At 39.4% G+C, this 17,158-nt stretch overlaps 2 protein-coding genes across 2 annotated transcripts in view; one reads left to right on the top strand and one right to left on the bottom strand.

Moving 5' to 3' along the window:
* Nucleotides 1-3,029: 3,029 nt before the first annotated feature.
* On the top strand, nucleotides 3,030-9,987 carry tmem45a (transmembrane protein 45a). The gene is made up of 6 exons (XM_010744021.3): nucleotides 3,030-3,225; nucleotides 7,410-7,617; nucleotides 7,716-7,928; nucleotides 8,601-8,785; nucleotides 8,865-9,007; nucleotides 9,153-9,987. The coding sequence occupies exons 2-6, from the start codon at nucleotides 7,422-7,424 to the stop codon at nucleotides 9,247-9,249; spliced, it is 834 nt and encodes a 277-aa protein (XP_010742323.2). The 5' UTR covers nucleotides 3,030-3,225; nucleotides 7,410-7,421; the 3' UTR covers nucleotides 9,250-9,987.
* A 5,431-nt stretch (nucleotides 9,988-15,418) lies between these two features.
* The window catches only part of LOC104929494 (vesicle transport protein SFT2B), a 1,919-nt gene continuing 179 nt past the window's right edge, over nucleotides 15,419-17,158 (bottom strand). The window contains 10 exon segments of the mRNA XM_027290234.1: nucleotides 15,419-15,446; nucleotides 15,526-15,535; nucleotides 15,538-15,583; nucleotides 15,674-15,709; nucleotides 15,839-15,869; nucleotides 15,871-15,906; nucleotides 15,908-15,916; nucleotides 16,345-16,430; nucleotides 16,662-16,678; nucleotides 16,681-16,725. Coding sequence (XP_027146035.1) covers nucleotides 15,419-15,446; nucleotides 15,526-15,535; nucleotides 15,538-15,583; nucleotides 15,674-15,709; nucleotides 15,839-15,869; nucleotides 15,871-15,906; nucleotides 15,908-15,916; nucleotides 16,345-16,430; nucleotides 16,662-16,678; nucleotides 16,681-16,725 — 344 coding nt within the window.

A 17,158-nucleotide genomic window follows, 5' to 3' on the forward strand; every position in this document is an offset into this window, starting at 1 on the left:
GGACATAAAAATGTCCCTTATATAAAAGTGCATTTTTAAAAGTTGACACATAGTTTGCAGCCCTGATCTCCTCACACAGGTCAATCCACAGTGTTAGAGCCCTGACTGCAAAATCTCTGTCACCTTTGTGTATAAACCTAGACTAAGGAACAGCCAGGAAGGACGCATCATCAAAAGGCAAACAACTTCTAAGGCAGCAAACATGCTGGAGGAAATGGAAATCCAAAGTTGCCCAAAATTAAAGCCATTTTGGGAAAGAGTGAAATGTCTTGAAATTAACCCACTCAGACAAAGACAGTGGTTAGAGACAGTACAGTAGCTTGTTGTATTAAAGTATTAAGTCAATGGAACATTAAAAAACCCTGGATGTATACTGTAATCACCTCTATGCTTGGGAAATTCACTTGTTACAGCAGCTCAAATACACAAGGCTGATAAGAAATGACAGGTTAGCTTCACACTGCCAAGTCTTCAAAGACTAACATAACAAGACATAACAAGTCATCAGCTGCTATATATGTTCACTGTTTCCCTGAATAAACTGGTCTTGACTAACACTCCCTTGCTTAATGTGGTTTTCCTTCTGCAAACACACACTTTTCTGTGTCCTAATATATCATTTGCAGTAGTTTTCTCATCTCATTATACTTCCTTTGTTCAGATTATAACACTGCAGTATTCAAAGGTATTCAAATCCCATGATAACAATGGCAACAGCATAGTACTGTAGCTCTTTCTCAAGGCAGACAGGCGTAACTAATAATGATGCCTCCATTCCATTTCGGTGCGCCAGACGCTGACACACATAATGGGAATGCAGTCATTACCGGCGTTATTAGTTACACCTGTGTTTCAAAGATCTAAATGTAACTATTGTGTCTGTCCAGACCCGGTTTAACCGTTACTACATGTTCTGAGTTTGTCCTGTGTGACTCTGTGCTCTGGGTACGATCACCCACAAGAAGTATGTGACACTCTTTAGCACTAAGTCACACACCGCCAACTATTTCACTAATTTGGTGGAACTGGATCATATTTTCAGATGCCTAAACTCCTTGTGATTTCCACAGTTTTCTCATGTACAGTGAAGTAAACTGCTGCCACCTGTAGCTGCTGTAAGCTCACTTTGTTAGCAGGGCTGTCCGGACTGGGGGAGTGTTAGTGTTTGTACCACGGGTGTTTTGGACCGCCGGAAAGTGGAGGTTTACAGGCCCGAGGTGTCGGGGAATGCTAACAGGGAACAGAGCTGGTGTTGTGCCAAAACAGGAGCTAAACAAACGGGCAATGTAACCTGCATGGACATAATGACAGAGGTGGACGATCTTCTGTTGTCAGAAGAAGCTAAGAAGACAAAAGGAGAAAATAACCCATTGCACAAGTTTAAATCTGTTGTTGGTGGAAGCTTAGATTAAAGGCTGAAAGACAGACTCCAAGCTGGGCTTCTTGTTGTTGGACTAGTCAGTAATATTAGCTGTCCATATTTATGACATGAAACTGGGGGCGCTAAATTGCAAGAGCTATCTAATTTATCCTACTTTAACCATGGCAAATAAATACAACTACATTATAAGTTAAATATAGTGTTTATTATATATGTAATGTGTCTATGTCTATGGTTTAAATAAGTATTTTAATAAAGGTCCAGTGTAGAGTTGTCACGATTCCAAAATGAGTAACCATGATTCTATACCAGACAAAGTATCATGGTTTCAGGTATTATCGCGATACTGCTGCCTTTTTTTATCATAATTATTTTTATGAACTGCAATGTATTTGTACAAGTTATAAATACTTATTAATTACTTATAATGTTGTTTGGTGCATGATAAACATAATACTTGTGAAGTAAGAATTAGACTGAAACAAGTTTGAAACAATGAGTTTGGTTTTTTTGAGTAAAATAAGTGGAGCCACTGACGACGACGCCGCGGCAGACTCGCCGCTCAGGCCCGGTGCTCCTGCCATGGTGAGTGTGTTGTCTCGTGTTTGTGACTGTAAGCCGTGCACGAGTCTGGGCTAGAGTTGGGTTTGTTTTGGAGCGAATTTCTATCAAAGCGGAGCTGTCTTCATGGAGTTCGTTCTTGCCGGCAGAAACACACGAACAGCCAATCAGCTAACAGACGGGCGGACCCAGCGTGCGGAAACAGCCTATCATATCCCTGGACGTCACCAGTAACAGGCAAACAGCCAATCATTCAGCAGCTGTGTAGTTCGGTTGCAGTAGTTGCCATGTTGGTTTGTTTACAAGGGAGTAGCATGCAGTGAGAAGCTGAGAGGAGAGAGAAACTGGGGCTGGTAGTATAGTAATCTACGGTACCGTATTTTCTAGTATAGTAGGAACCGTTATGCACCGCAGGGTACCTTGCATCTCTAGTCCAGTGTATAGGATTTAGTGGCACCTAGTGGTGAAGCTGCAAATTAATATTCTCTTACGCCTCACCCTCTCCTCCCATGCATGTAGGAAAAACTCACATTAAAAGCAAAAAGGACATATTAAGATCAGTGTTTGGTTTGTTCGTTCTGGGCTACTGTACAAAAATGGCGGTTCAATATGGTGGACTCCGTGGAAGAGGACCCGCTCTCACTGTAAATATGAACAAAAACACAACGATTTATATATTCAGGTTGTTATACAGCAATGAAAACATACTAATGAATATTATATTCCATCCCTGCAAATCTCACACACTGGACCTTTAAGTAATTTGTTTTCTCTGAACTTTGCCTTGTAAACTGGCATGGTAACACTTGTACACTGAATCACTGTCACTCAGTGTGGAGTGAATTAAACACTCAGTCTGAAGATAAGGAAGTCTTCCTGCAGCAGGCTACGTGCCGGAGGTCTTGTCTGTCTGGATGGAAACTAGCGGTTTCCTCCGTGAAGGGAGGGTCCACGCCGAGGAGTGAAAAGAGGAGTGAAAGTGCACACGTGGACACCTGAGACCGACGTGAGCTCCAGCCAATGAGAGCACGGCCTGATGACGCACGCTTCCTTCAGTCGTCCAATAGGCATTGAGAGATAAAAGCCTAAAACTGTTGGAAAAAATCAGTGGAAAAACAGTTTGTGGATCGGCTGCAGGACGCGGAGGAGAGGAGACAGCTGATGTTTACTTCGGAACATAGAGGATTTCTGTGTAGGGGAAAAAACATGTGTGAGGAGGAAATGAGGATTTTTTAAGAGGGGCTGAACAACTTTTTATCTCCAGGAACAATAAACATACTTGGGTAAGACCCCCCTCCTCTTTTCTTTCTACTGTAAAGGAATTATAGGATACAACATCTTTATACTGCTTTTATACTTCCAAAGAAACTTCAAGTCTTTATACCAAGGAGATCTCATGTTAGTTCACATGTAGACTCAGTGAAACACAAATCTTTGCATCAAATGATCTCACATGGCACTCAATGTATGAGGTGGTTTCATAATTCAATGTTAAATCAAACAAACAAATGTTAAATACTAAGTATAATCGGTGGTGGAGGAGTATTTAGAAGTAAAAATACCAATCCCACGCTATGATGATGAACTTATCACCTCCAGGAATAAACATATTTGGGAAAGACCTCCCCTTTTCTTTTTCCCCCTCACCAACAAATTCAAAAATAGTCGTAACAGTTATTCTACTAAATAGAGTTAATCTCAGGCAAATTCCTGCGTTACAGCTGCAGTTACATGTGACAAAAACAAGGCAACATACAAGGCATGAGGAAGTTTAAAGTGACTACCAAACAAACTTCAAGTCTTTGTACTAAAAAAAAAAGAAAATCCTAAGAGCTGGAAAAGAAAAGTAAGCAGCTGTTATGTTGGGCTGCAGTTCACATTCAGACTCAGCGCATCACCCAATCATCTCAGATGGTAGTAAGTCATTTAAATACTTATATCTACTTATATACTACTTATATCTGTTTAATATGTTACACCATCTCTATTTATATACTTAACAGGTCCTGTCTGCTCAGATGATGGATGTATGGCTTTCAGTCTCATTATTCGACACTGTTTTTTTTTTAAATCAAACATTTAAAATGTTAAATACTTAGTATAATATTAAAATTTGCTTTCATAAAAGTATCAATCCCACACTATGATAATGAACAACTTTTAATCTGCAGGCACAAACATACTTAGCTTTATTTCTACTGTAAAATGGATTCTAGTATATTGTACACATGGTGCATTTATACAGCTGCTTTATTGTACTTCCAAAGAAACGTATCGTCTTTAAAAGATCCAAGGAGCTAGAAAAGAAAACATCCTTTAGTCACAGTCTCTCATGCTGGGCTGCAGTTCACATTTAGGCTCAGTGAACCACAAGTCTCTTCATGGTGAGTCATTTAATGAACTACTTGTATCTGTTTAATACGTGATACAATCTCTTTTTATAAACTTCACAGGCTCTGAAAGAGAAAAAAACAGTAAGAAAGACACGAAGGACACTGTATGTCACTGTAAAAATATACAAATGAATGTAAAAATATACAAATGTACCAATCCCTTTTTTACTATGATAATGAAGAACTTTTAATCTCCAGGAACAAACATACTTGTTTATTATATGAGAAAAGGCTTCATAGTGCGTCTGTACAGCTGCTTTATCGTACTTCAAAAGGAACTGACTGTCGTTATACTTTAAAAAAAAGAAGTCCTAAGTGAGAAGCTGTTATGTTGGGCTGCAGTAAACCACAAATCTCTTAATGGTAAACTTTAATTCTTTCATGGTAAGACGTTAATTAGCTACTTTTATCTGTTTTATATGTTACACCAACTCTATTCATAAACTTTACACTATCTGTCACATCTGTCTGCTCTGACAGAGTCTTTATTTCTATAGTCTCGACATTTGTGTCTCCTTTTTTGCCCGCTGGTTACTAAACTAGACCTACACCTACACGACCACCGGCCACTTTATTAGGTACACTTGTAAAATAGTTTTACAGTTACTGGACTACATTATATTGAGAGGTGTTTCTAATATTTACATACATGAGAGAAACTTTGTTCAATATAATGTAGTCCAGTTTAACACTACTGCAAACTACAACCTCGGTAGTAAACAAATACACTGTTGCCCATAAAGTTAGAATAAAATCATTTTACCTCTTTTCATGAAATGATTGTGACATTGTAATTTATTCTTGATAGATAGACGCATATCACAGTGAAAATTAAACCACAGTTAACCTGATGTGTATAAATAGGAATAAAAAGAAGAATGTGTCTGAAAACAAAATTATTCCAACTTTATGGGCAACAGTGTAGTTCAACTACCGGTCCAATGAGCCGGGTTCTGCTGGTTTAAAGGAAGTTTTTCCTTGCCACTGTTGCCAAGTGCTTGCTCATGGTGGGAACTGTTGAGTCTCTGTAAATGATATCATAAAGAATGCAGTCTAGATCTGCTCTGTGTGGAAAATGTCATAAGGTACAAAACAAAAGCAAAAAGTTTGAAACATTATAAGCTCCTTAACAGTTGAATTCATGGCAGAGCAGTTGTATTGTATCATATTGGATTGTACAAATAGTGGTGTATACCTCAAGAAAGATTTCACAGATTTATTAACTTACAGATTTATTGTTGTGGGAACGTTTGAATCTAGAAACAGCTGCACAGATGTTGTTGTTGATATTGTGACTAAATCGGCCAAAATCTGAAGAGTCTTCCTGCGTGACACGAGGGAGTGATTGCCATGGCGACTGAAGTGTTTTCCTCAGTCTGAAGAGGTTGCGCTGGCAAAGGGCCGTCGGACGCAGATGAGCTCAGTATAACATCTCAAACAGTCGGTGTTTGTGTGCCGTGTCCTCCTTCAAAAGGTCCTCTTTGTTGCCGGGCAGATCTCCATCACAAAAGACAGTACAGCCCATGCACCTTATTCCTATTCTGTGCTCACTATTGATGTCACTGCCGTGTTTGTCGAACAGATTTATAAAGCTTTATTCTGTTAAATTTCATATTTAAAAAGAAACACAATGGATAAAAGAGTGTTTGCTTTTTGATCATATTTCTTTTGCTGGACAAACGTTTTGATCTCACGGTTACCAGCAGGTGGTGGCAGCCTGGTCTGCACCCACAGACCAGCACACATCAATCAAACGCAGTTTTAATTGTCGAGGAAATGATGGCTAATCATTACCAAGGACATGCAATCTATTTCAATTCATAGCATGAGTGTTTGTCAAACCCGATCATAAACACAGCTCCTCTGTAATAAAGCAGAGAAGCAGACAGGTGACACGTTTAAAGGTTTGTGCCTTGTGACTCTAACAGACTCTAGACACACTTGTACCAAGGTCTGCTGAAGGGCAGCACGCACACTAATTATGTCTGATTATGCTGTTGGAGTAAATTGCAGACACTCCACCACTTTTCCTTCATTTTTCTTCCAGCCATGCTAAAAATACTGTAAACGCCCACGCTACTGGAAGAACACTCTGTCTACAATGTGGAGTACCAATCAGAAGTTTGGTCACACCTTCTCATGTAATGTTTTTTCTTTATTTAGGCATCAAAACTATGAAAGAACACTTCACAGAATACCAGAATATGTTTATATTTTAGATTCTTCAAGGTAACCACCTTTTCTTAGATGACGGTTTTGCACCTGGAAAGTTTTTCAATCAACAGACGCTCTTTCTTAATTTCTTCTTAATGTGTCTGAGATCATCAGTTGTGTTGTTTAGAGGTAGTGTTGGCATACAGTAAAAAAGCTCTATTCAACTACTGTAGTAATCCATGTTAAGGCAATAACTACACAACTAAGTAAAGAGAAATGATGGTCCATCGTTATTAAGAATTGAAAGTCAGTCAGTTCGGAAATGATCAAGAACTTCATCATCACAAAAAACGTCAAATGTTATCAAGAAACTGGCTCCAGGAAAGGAAGACCAAGAGTTACCAGCCTCAGAAATCCACAGTTAACATCACCTCAGATTAGAGGACACAAAAATGTGAATCAGACATTCATGATCAAATTATGACAATGCATGACAATCACCCCAAACAAACCTCCAGGCTATGTAAGGACTATTTCACTAAGAAGGGAGAGTGATGGAGTGCTGCATCTGATGACCGGGCCTCCACAATCACCCAACCCAAACCCAACTGAGATGGTTTGGGATGAGTTGGACCGTGTTCCTTCATAGTTTTGATGTTTTCAGTGTTAATTTACAAGAAAAAACATTGAGAAGGTGTCCAAACTTTTGGACTGGTCCTACATGTCAAATTATCTTCCTAGTGTTACAGTGATACATTTACTACCTCCATTTAAAGGAAATCGAGATATTTTACTCGTTAGAGGCAGAATTGAGAATCAAATCCTGATTCACGCTGAGAAGATCAGAAGTATTTGGGTTCTCAGATCATTGTGATGAAGCTAATCATGGTTTCCTTTTATTATTTCCATTTATGATTCAGGCGTCGTGAGTCATGGGAAGCTTTAAGGGCCATGCGCTCCCTGGAAGCTTCTTCCTGGTAGCCGGGATCTGGTGGGCGGGGAAGTACTCATTATGGCACGCCACCCGCAGGAACAAGAACATAGGATCCACCCGGCTGGCCAGCAGAGCCTCGCAGCGCCGCCTGGAGATCATCGAAAGCTCTGTCGTACTCTTCTTCTCTTTTTTTGGTACGTAGGTCTTCAGTGCAGTGACACAACTGAGGTTTTACAGTATTTACTCCTTTAATTAAGGAAATCTGAGTGTTTTCCTCTGCTGTGCTCCACAGGGATGCTGGCAGAGCAGTTTCTGGCGAACGGGCCGAAGCTCCAGCTGTATGACTTTACAGAGAAACACTGGGAAGATCTCATGAACTGGCAGCATGCCACCATGTATCTGTTCTTCGGCCTGGCTGGGACTGTGTCTCTGATCATCCACACCACCGAGGCTGCTCCACTGGCACTGGATAGGTTAATGCTGGCTATTGCATTTTTTAATGAAGGTAAGAAAAATGACTGATTTGTTGTGACATTATTTATTTTTTTATTTAGGTTCCCAACTTTTTCTTTCTGGCTCTATCAGATGAACTCAAGAAGAACTTCATCACTCCATCCATCAGGCTCCAAATGTGTTCATTTGAGTTGATCAGAAACTGGATGTCGCTTTTTTAGAGTGCATGCAATATTTTACAACATTATTATTACAATATATTTTCCTATAAATAAACTGTTATTGTTTGGGTTGGTTTGGTAAAGTTTGCATTTGTTGCCACGAGTGCCAGAAACTAAATGTTGTCCAACTGTTTATCCATGACTTAAAACTCATTTTAAACTATTTATCAATTACTTTTTAAATTAATCAATTTCATCCATATTTGCTAATTGTTTCACCCATTGGTTTAACTATTTGAACTGTAACTCATTATTTGAATATTTACTATATAACTATTTCACCCATACTTTTACTTGATAACTACTACGACTGAACCACAATATTTCCACGTACCCCTTGCAGCAGTACCCTGGTTGGGAACGACTGATTTAGACTGTGGACATACTGTATATTCTACATAAACAGATTTTTATTGTAGTTATTACTGGATGAAAACCAAATATTCTGTCAAAATGTCATTTGTGTCTATTTTTCCATCGATAACTGTGTCTCTGCTTGGCAGGATTTCTTTTCCTCTACCACCTCCATGGCAGGAGTATGCTGGACGTCCACGTACATCAGCTCCTTCTCTACGCCGTCTTTGGAGGTGCTCTTGTTGCCTTCCTGGAGGTCTTCCACCGAGGTAACATCCTTCTGGAGCTGCTGCGCTGCACCTTCACTCTCCTGCAGGGAACCTGGTTCTGGGAGGTAAATCTCAATGCGTGCATGTATCAGCACGTTTCGTAGCGCTCAATAACTACTGACGTTACTTTCTCTTTGGCCAAAGATTGGTTTTGTGCTGTACCCTCCAAGTGGCATTGAGTGGGACCTAAAGGATCATAACAACATGATGTTCATCACCATGTGTTACTCCTGGCACTTCGCCGTCGCCATGCTCATCGTGGGCGTGCTCTACTGCACTGTCAGCTGGTAAGAACCCGCTCCACACCAGACATCCTGTAAACTGATGCCTGTTTACTCGTCCTGGAAGTTATGCAGAAGTCTTGTGATGACACTCTCTCGCAACAGTTTGTGTTATGTGAGATGTGTTTGTTTTTTTCCACTTTCTCTGTAGTGTCGTTCGCTCCAGACTCAGGAGGACTCCTCCGATGGAAATGGGACTTCTGAAGCCCAGAGAGAGAGACCCAGAGTCAGAAGACGAGATCTTATGAAGAGGACTGTTGTGACTCGTGTATATCACATTTAAATCAGGGATATGTTGTTTGCACTTCATGCAGCCATGCAGATGCAAAAAGGAATAAGGACATGGTTTCTTGATGCTTTACTTTAGAAATATATCTCTACCTCTCTACCCTTAATCAGCTGTAAACCCCCTTTAGCCTTACTCTTGTTGTTAATTGCTATTTATTTTACTATGGCCTAATTCTTTTTACACACTCTGTCATATCTTTTGTTTCCTTATTCATTTACACACACAGTATAAGTGAACATGAACATTTTTTTTATAGATTGCATGATTTTCATTTGACTCAGACATTTTGGTGTTCACTAGCGCCACCTCGTGGTCGAAGCAATCACCATCATCATGTCTTTTAAGTGTTTTACGTGCCTTTTTTTGTTGTTGTTTCACGTTAGGAGCTTGAGTGTGAGTCTTAACACAACTGCCAAAAACATTGGAGTTTATTAAAGTTGTTTAAATGTTGATTTTTGCTATTTGACATTATTACAGATTATATAATGGTCACTGTTGTTGTTGTTGTTGTTGTTTATGCATGTTTTCTTCTTTGCATTATTTATTCTGTGTGTCTGAAGGAACTGTAGGCACAGAAATATTTGTCAGTGGTACCTGAATGTTTATAACACTAACACTTTCTTCTCATGTACTGTAGTTGGAGTAGAACTTAGTAAAGGTCCAATAAGATATTCACTGTATTAAATGATAAAATGAATATGCGTCATCAGTTCTTAAGAAAAACACGCTAAGTTGATATAGTTGCTTTTTGACAACAACACTACAGCCATCATTTTAGAAGTGAGGAGGACAAATTGTTCAGAGGTCTATTGAGTGATTTATCAACCTCTCGCATTCAATTGCACCTCTCCTTAGCAGCTAAAAACCACATAACCACAAACAGCACAGCACCAGGGATCTGACTTTAGTTCTTTAAGATGATGTACTATCAAAATCTAAAGTTAAAATCTAAAGCTGCCAAACTCTGGTTGAGTTGACATAGAATGACCCCAGAGCATCTAAATTAAATACCAAATAACAACACTGAACACCAAAAGTTCTGTAAAACACCATCCCTGTTAAAAATAATCAGCACCAAAATTGAATGGAAGTGACAAGGTGACAGGGTAATAAGCCACATCATTTAATTTAATGGCAAAAAGTGACAAGTGACACGACAATAAACATATCAACGTTAAGGTGTAGCTATTTTATCATTTATTTGATCAGATATGAAAGGAGGCTCACACATCTTTCCAATTCATACTCATTGCTTTTGAGTTGCTACATCTGTATGCCTGCTGTCTAATACAGTAGTCAAATAATATCTGCAAATAAATAAATAATAAACAAAAAGTCTCTTTGAAATTACATATAAACTACATCTTTAAACACCCGTGTCAGTATTTCCCTTTTGAACTAACAGAATCAAAGGCTACAGGCTCTCCTGATTAACTAAATTACAAAATAATATCATCAGTTCTTTTTTTGGCCCAAGCATAAACAATAATATAATCAAAATAAAATAACAGGTGTATTAAGTAAAAAGTAACTAAGTCTCTTTGTTAATGATCCTTAATGTTTGTGTGGAGGCCAGACCTATATAAATGACAGATATCTGTCTGTGATAGGCCAATATATCATATATAATATATCATGTAGGAATAAGGAAGCCTCCCACAACATGTACATATATGTAACTGTACCTCTCACCTAAGTGAAGCACCCAAACGTGATTCTGCGCCTCTCTTGACTGAAAGTCATACTTGGACTTGAACAAAGAGAAGGTCGGTATTTGTATAAATCATCAATCATATCATATCAATCAGCAAATTCATGTACATTAAATTTTAACTACCACAAAATAAATTAAATCTTTACAAAAATAACAGTCAAAGGAACACAAATACATTTATGTTCCTTTTTTCTACCCAGAAGTCTTAGAGTAGCCAAAAAAGTAATGTTACTCAAGTAAGAGTATTGTTACTTTAGAAGTTCTTCTTACATATTGTACCTTTAAGCTGCTATAATACATGATACAAATGTATCACTACATTTTATTTCCCATTTCTCCATAAGGAGGTTTAAATAGTTTCACATGGCTGATACATTTCCCCTGCAGACTTATTGGAGCACAGTACAATATCACAGCAGGCGTCAACAAAGATAATGTGTTCAAGTAGACCACTCACTCTGTTCTTAGAAATGTGGCTCATGTCTAAGAGTGTTGAAGCTTATTGTCCTCAAAATTTCTTGGCTCCTGGTTAATAAAGACGTTTATCATCGGTGGACCTAAGGCGGGCTGAATGACACCTGGTTGCTCAAATAAGTTACCTGTAACAGCGCCTACCTGTCAATCAAAGTGGCCACACTGTTAATTCTTTATAACTTTAAGCCTTAATATAATTTGAACAGGTGAGTTCTATATAACTTCTCCCTCAGTACAGTTGTCATGAACGAGGAAATTAGCTATAGAGACCAAAACAGTTTTTTGTACCAGGCTGTAAACATGTTTATTTCTGCTGTGAAGTTGGACATTTGAACATGGAGACTTATGGAGACTGACTCATTCTGTAGCCAGCCTCAAGTGGACGTTTGAGGAACTGCAGTTTTTGGCACTTCTGCATTAGCTTCACTTCACAGTCACTTGCTTGGTTAAAATATGTGATGTATTTTTACTAACAGAGTATTTTATTGATTAACTTATTCAAAAAACTGATATAAAATGTCAGAAATAATCAATCAGACGTGTTTTAGCTGATCAAATCCTCACAGCAGTGTAAGGAATAAAAGAAAATACTTGATTTTTCTGTTGTTTGATTATTTAATTCAACTCTATTAATTATATTATTTTATATGTCTTAATATGTACTATTCACACAGGTAACGGTAATACCTGTAAGAGACTGGAAGTTGCCTTTCCAAATATCCTTTTCTTCTCTGGGTCTTGGTGGACATGATGATCTTGTCCACCACTCTCCAGTTGTCCAAAGTGTTCACAAGCCCCACGGCCTCGGCCACATCAGAGGCTGTAAGAAAGAGAGAGGAGGAGAGAGCAGCAAAATGCTGAATGTGGTTTGACATCTGACGTCTTGTTGAAGAAGCATCATCTTCTTGGTATCATATGTTGATATGGATATTGTTACTATTAATGGGCTTTCACAATGTGCAAGTTGCCCATCATGCCTTGTGACTATACATCACAGATACGGCTTTTAAACTGGTGTGTCGCCTCAGAGCGGAGTTCCTTGTTCGAACCTCTGGAGTTTAGATGTTCTCCCCGTGTCGCGTGGGTTCTCACTCGGTACCCCAGCTTCCTCCCACAGTCCAAAGACAGATTGGTCTCTATATGCCCTGTGATGAACTGGCGACTTGTCCAGGATTACCCTCACCTCCTGCCATACTTGAAGTCAGCTGGGATAAGCTCCAGTTAGTTCTTGGACGTGTTCTTCAGCCCTGCATTGACTAAAGGCTGAAGTTCTCAGCCTTGTCCTTACAACAGGGATTTCTTCTGATTCTCTGAATCTTTAAATAATATTATGAAACTGTAGAAGGAAATCCACACATTGTTCTAAATTGTTGCACTATTTTTCGGCACAGAGTGTTAACTCCCCATGTTTTTTCACAAAGACTCTCTGGATGTTCTTGTTTACACTCAGTCATGTCACTAACCTGTTGACAGTCGATCTTATTCATTTTCTTTCAGCATTTCACAACTTTTCCAGACTTTTGTTGCTGCCCTCAAGTCAGAAATGTGCACATCATTTCCCAAGACAATAAAACTTCTCGTTTCAACATTTAATAAACTGTTTGTGCTTTTTTTTTAGTTCAATGTTTTGCACATCTCCCTGCATGTCCCACACCTCATACTGAGTCCTGTTACATGTGGTCAGGTGCTGCTTCCTGCTCCCCCACTTCACACAGGTGAACGATGAACACGCGTGCTGACCTTCTCACTTTGCAGGAACTGCTGTGGAAAGAGCTCAGCATCAATGAAATCTCCATCCTCCTCCTCCTCCTCATCGGTGTAACCCATCAGTGTCCTTCAGCCTGCATGCCGAGGCTGCAAACCTCCGTGATCTGACAGAGAGACCCGGCTCTCCCGCAGCAGCAGCAGAGCAGCAGCAGGGGGGCTGAGGCGTGTGCAGGAGGCTGCAGGGGCCGGTGCTGCTCCCGCAGTGGTCGCTTCAGGAGCGGGAACCAGGAGTGTCCTCCGCAGGGTTGTCATGCTGACTCTGGAGCTTCGCAGCTGGTCTCATCTCAGACCGGTACAGCCACTATCACGGTCACACATGAACTCTGACGGACTTCTTGTTATGGTAAACTTATGCAGTGTGTTTGTGTGTGTGGTGGTGGGGCAGCATTGTTTCCGCTATATTGCTATTTATGCCCAGTTTCTTGTCTTTCAGGCAGCTTTCGGGCTTACACCACGTTACTCTCACTAACACGACGTTTAAAGTTACATATGTTTTAATGGTATGAGTTAATGTTTGTGTTTTTAGTACAAATCACCGCAGCGGGACTTTTCTAACGATTTCTGGAGGAAGAAGAAGCCAGCCGCGCGAGACAAAACACAGGGAGCCGAAGTACTAACACTCGTCGTTCTGTTTTCTGCTACGTCACTTCCTGTGCCGTTTTTTAAATTATTATTAATAATAAATACAAAAATAAATCATCTAATAACGTATATTTACGATGATAGAAAAAAGTAAAATAAAATAATAAGAAGTCGCCTGCGAGACAAAACACAGGGAGCGGAAGTAACCATAAACACTCATGTTGTTCTGTTTTCTCTACGTCATTTCCTGTGCCGTTTTTATTATTTTTTTATTTTAATATAATAATTAAAACAAATAATACTAATAACGATTATATTACGGTGTAGAAAAAAGTAAAAATAACTAAATAAATAAAATAATAGTATTTGGTTTCACCCTCGCCTCACATGTTCAGACCGCCCCCTGGTGGACGGCAGGGTCACTGCAGAGCAGAGGTCATCTGTAGCTGTAATTTTTCTCTTTCATATGTTAAATACACAATCAACCAAGCATGCACTGATTCATCCACCATTCTATTAATGTTGTGAATGTTCCTTTGTTCATGCACTGAATAAGCTGGATAAAATGAGTAAATAATAATGCAAAAATACACTCACCACTTTTTATTGATGTTGTTACACAGAGAAAACGATAGTTGCAATCATGAAAAGAAAGGCAAACTACACACATTGTAAAACTTCACACCTTCATTAATTTAATTTAATTTTCTTTGTTTAAAGTGGAGGTCACACACAAACATAAATCTGGCTAAAATCTGACAAATAACTAAAAACTCAGTCATAAGCTCGCTCTAACTCTGCCTGCTATATCAGATGAAGTGATCCAAACTCTTGAATGTGCTTCTAAATATAACCTCTATAAACCAACCTTTGTGCACAGCGTTAGACACTATTCAACTCCAAGTGTGTACAACTAAGACTTATCTCTCTTAAAAACTTTCTCTGGGAGCTATATGTAAAACAAACAGATATAATCAGGATAATACATAAATAAATTTCTTGCAAACATGTTGGATCTTCTGGATCATCCTCTGGATTAAAAAAAAGTTTCAGGCACTGAATTTAACATTAATGCAGCAGGACAGTTGCATTTTACATTATTAAGTTCACGACACTATTTCAGCCCACCTCATCACTTTTAAGCCATCTGAAGTTTTCATGTTGACGCTGACAAACACCCAAAATAAGACACGGTCATGTGTCCGTTTACAAAATCATCGACACTTTAATTTAGAAATATTTACATATATCACAAACCATGCCCCAACCATCGCCATGAGTTCATTGAACTCAACCAGCTAAATAATGAAGCAAACAGAAGACAAAGGAGATAAAACATGTGTTGTGCAGCAGGAAGAGTCACAGACTCTCTAAAGCACGAGGAAGCAGCTTCAGTGACTTTCTAAAAATAAAAATAAAAAGACTTCATCCAGCTGGAAACTTCCACACAAAGACAGACAGGCCCTCACCTGATGCAGACCGCCACCAACTTAGTATGCATCCCTGGAAAGTAATTGACATGGATCAGATCGGGTACGAATGAAAGTTTCTGAAAATTCTGCAGCTGATTTGAATAAATGAAGGACAAACCTCACAAAGGGATGTATGACAGACTGTACCTATAAAAAAAAAAAAAAATTTATGTCATAAATTATCAAATTTTAGACTAAATTAAAAAGTAGAGAAACTGTGACTCACCAGGTGAAGACAAGATTTGCAGGATGCAAAATAACAAAGCAAGTCCAAAGTTCTTCCACTGTAAGACAGAAAAATACGGAGTGATCAGCTGTTATCGTGTTTTTAGTTGGTGATCATAACTTGTATTTTTCTGTCTTGGATCACTCACCCAGAAGGCTGCGCAGAGAGTCAACACAAGGCACGTCTAGAGTGACGGATGAGACAGTACACAAAGTTCTCAGTTTTCTGTCCAGGTTAATGACATTTTATCTCAGTCTAAAAAGATACACGAGGCTGTATATGATGTAAAGATGGCAATTGGTTTGTGAATCACTATCATGATTGTTGTGGCCAGCGCTCGTGTTGTCACAATCCCTTTTCAGCTGCTTCGTGGGCCCAACAGAACATGGTGCTGTTCGACGAGATCAGAACAAATAGAAACATTTTTAAAAGTTTATATTTAAGAGCACGTGTCACATTGAGCATTGAGGAAGCTTTCAGGCTGAGGGGACACGGCTGGTGTCGTGCTAGAACCGGCGCTGGGCAAAGTGGACAAGCATCAGCTCTATGGACAAAGAGGACGCTGATGGAGGAAGCTAAGAAGAAAAAAGGAAAGTGGACAGAGGAAGAAGTAAATCTGGGATGATTTCGTCGTTGAGCTTGGTGAAACAACAGACTGGGCTTTCTTGCTGTGGGACTAGTAGTAATATTGGCTGGCTGCTATGTCTTTAAAATCACAAATACCATCTTTTCACAGTGTTCTTAAATATGCACAGTATATGCTGCAAATATGGATACACTCAGATTCCACCTTATTAGTTGTCATAGTTGTAGACTGACCTGCACAGAGTGCAAATGTTTCCGAAAGTGTAAAACACAATGAAAAGAGTGAGTCCAATCTTGGGGATGAACAGCATGCACACTCCCTGAAACACACACAGACATGAAAACACGTTTGGTTTTTGGCACTTAAAGGCAGGGCTGCCACATGAATGAACATCTACATCTACAACATTCCTGAGGGCAAGAAGAACCAGTAAGGCCACATTAACTCTGCCCGTGCGCTCTTCCTTACTGCGTGGAGCTGAAAACAACAGCAACATATTATCATTATTATTATTATTATTATATTATATTTTATAGAAAAATATGATTACCAGAATTGTGCACCTCCCCCCACCACGAAACAGGCGATGAATCCCTTCACACGTGTGCCCCAGCCTATGTGGAGGCTTCATTTACAGTCTGCATGAACAGAGTTTGTCTTAGTCTCTGAGATGACAGTTCAAACAGTGAAAGCTGCTTTTAGTTGTTTTTTTACTCTAGGACAGTTCTGTTGTCTCTTCGCGCCTCCTCGCCGCTTAAAACACTTTAATTTATCCTAGCAGCTGGAGATCCTTAAAATGTGACCGGGTTGATGAAGGTAAAAAAAGAATCTGGTCGTTTTCTGGAGCAAAAGGAAACTTGCCGGTTTCCTGGACAACACCGCGGCTGTATCTTACCTGGCCAGGTGAGATGAGACTTCAGGTGTGTCTGAGAGGGAAGCAGGAGAGACGTCTCACTCTGATCTTTATTTCATCGAGCACATGAATCAGGCTTAGAGCACAACAAAGAGAAAAGTAAGGGTATGTATTATTTATATAAAATATACACA

The sequence above is a fragment of the Larimichthys crocea genome, chromosome XVII (genome assembly GCF_000972845.2).
Source record: "Larimichthys crocea isolate SSNF chromosome XVII, L_crocea_2.0, whole genome shotgun sequence".
Lineage (NCBI taxonomy): Eukaryota > Metazoa > Chordata > Actinopteri > Sciaenidae > Larimichthys > Larimichthys crocea.

What these genes read in the sequence shown, in the direction of transcription:
- tmem45a (XM_010744021.3), top strand. Translation starts at nt 7,422, where the DNA reads ATGGGAAGCTTTAAGGGCCATGCGCTCCCTGGAAGCTTCTTCCTGGTA. An exon ending in TATTGCATTTTTTAATGAAG is followed by an intron (nt 7,929 to 8,600) that starts GTAAGAAAAATG and finishes TCTGCTTGGCAG; the next exon opens with GATTTCTTTTCCTCTACCAC. An exon ending in CTCTACTGCACTGTCAGCTG is followed by an intron (nt 9,008 to 9,152) that starts GTAAGAACCCGC and finishes CTTTCTCTGTAG; the next exon opens with TGTCGTTCGCTCCAGACTCA.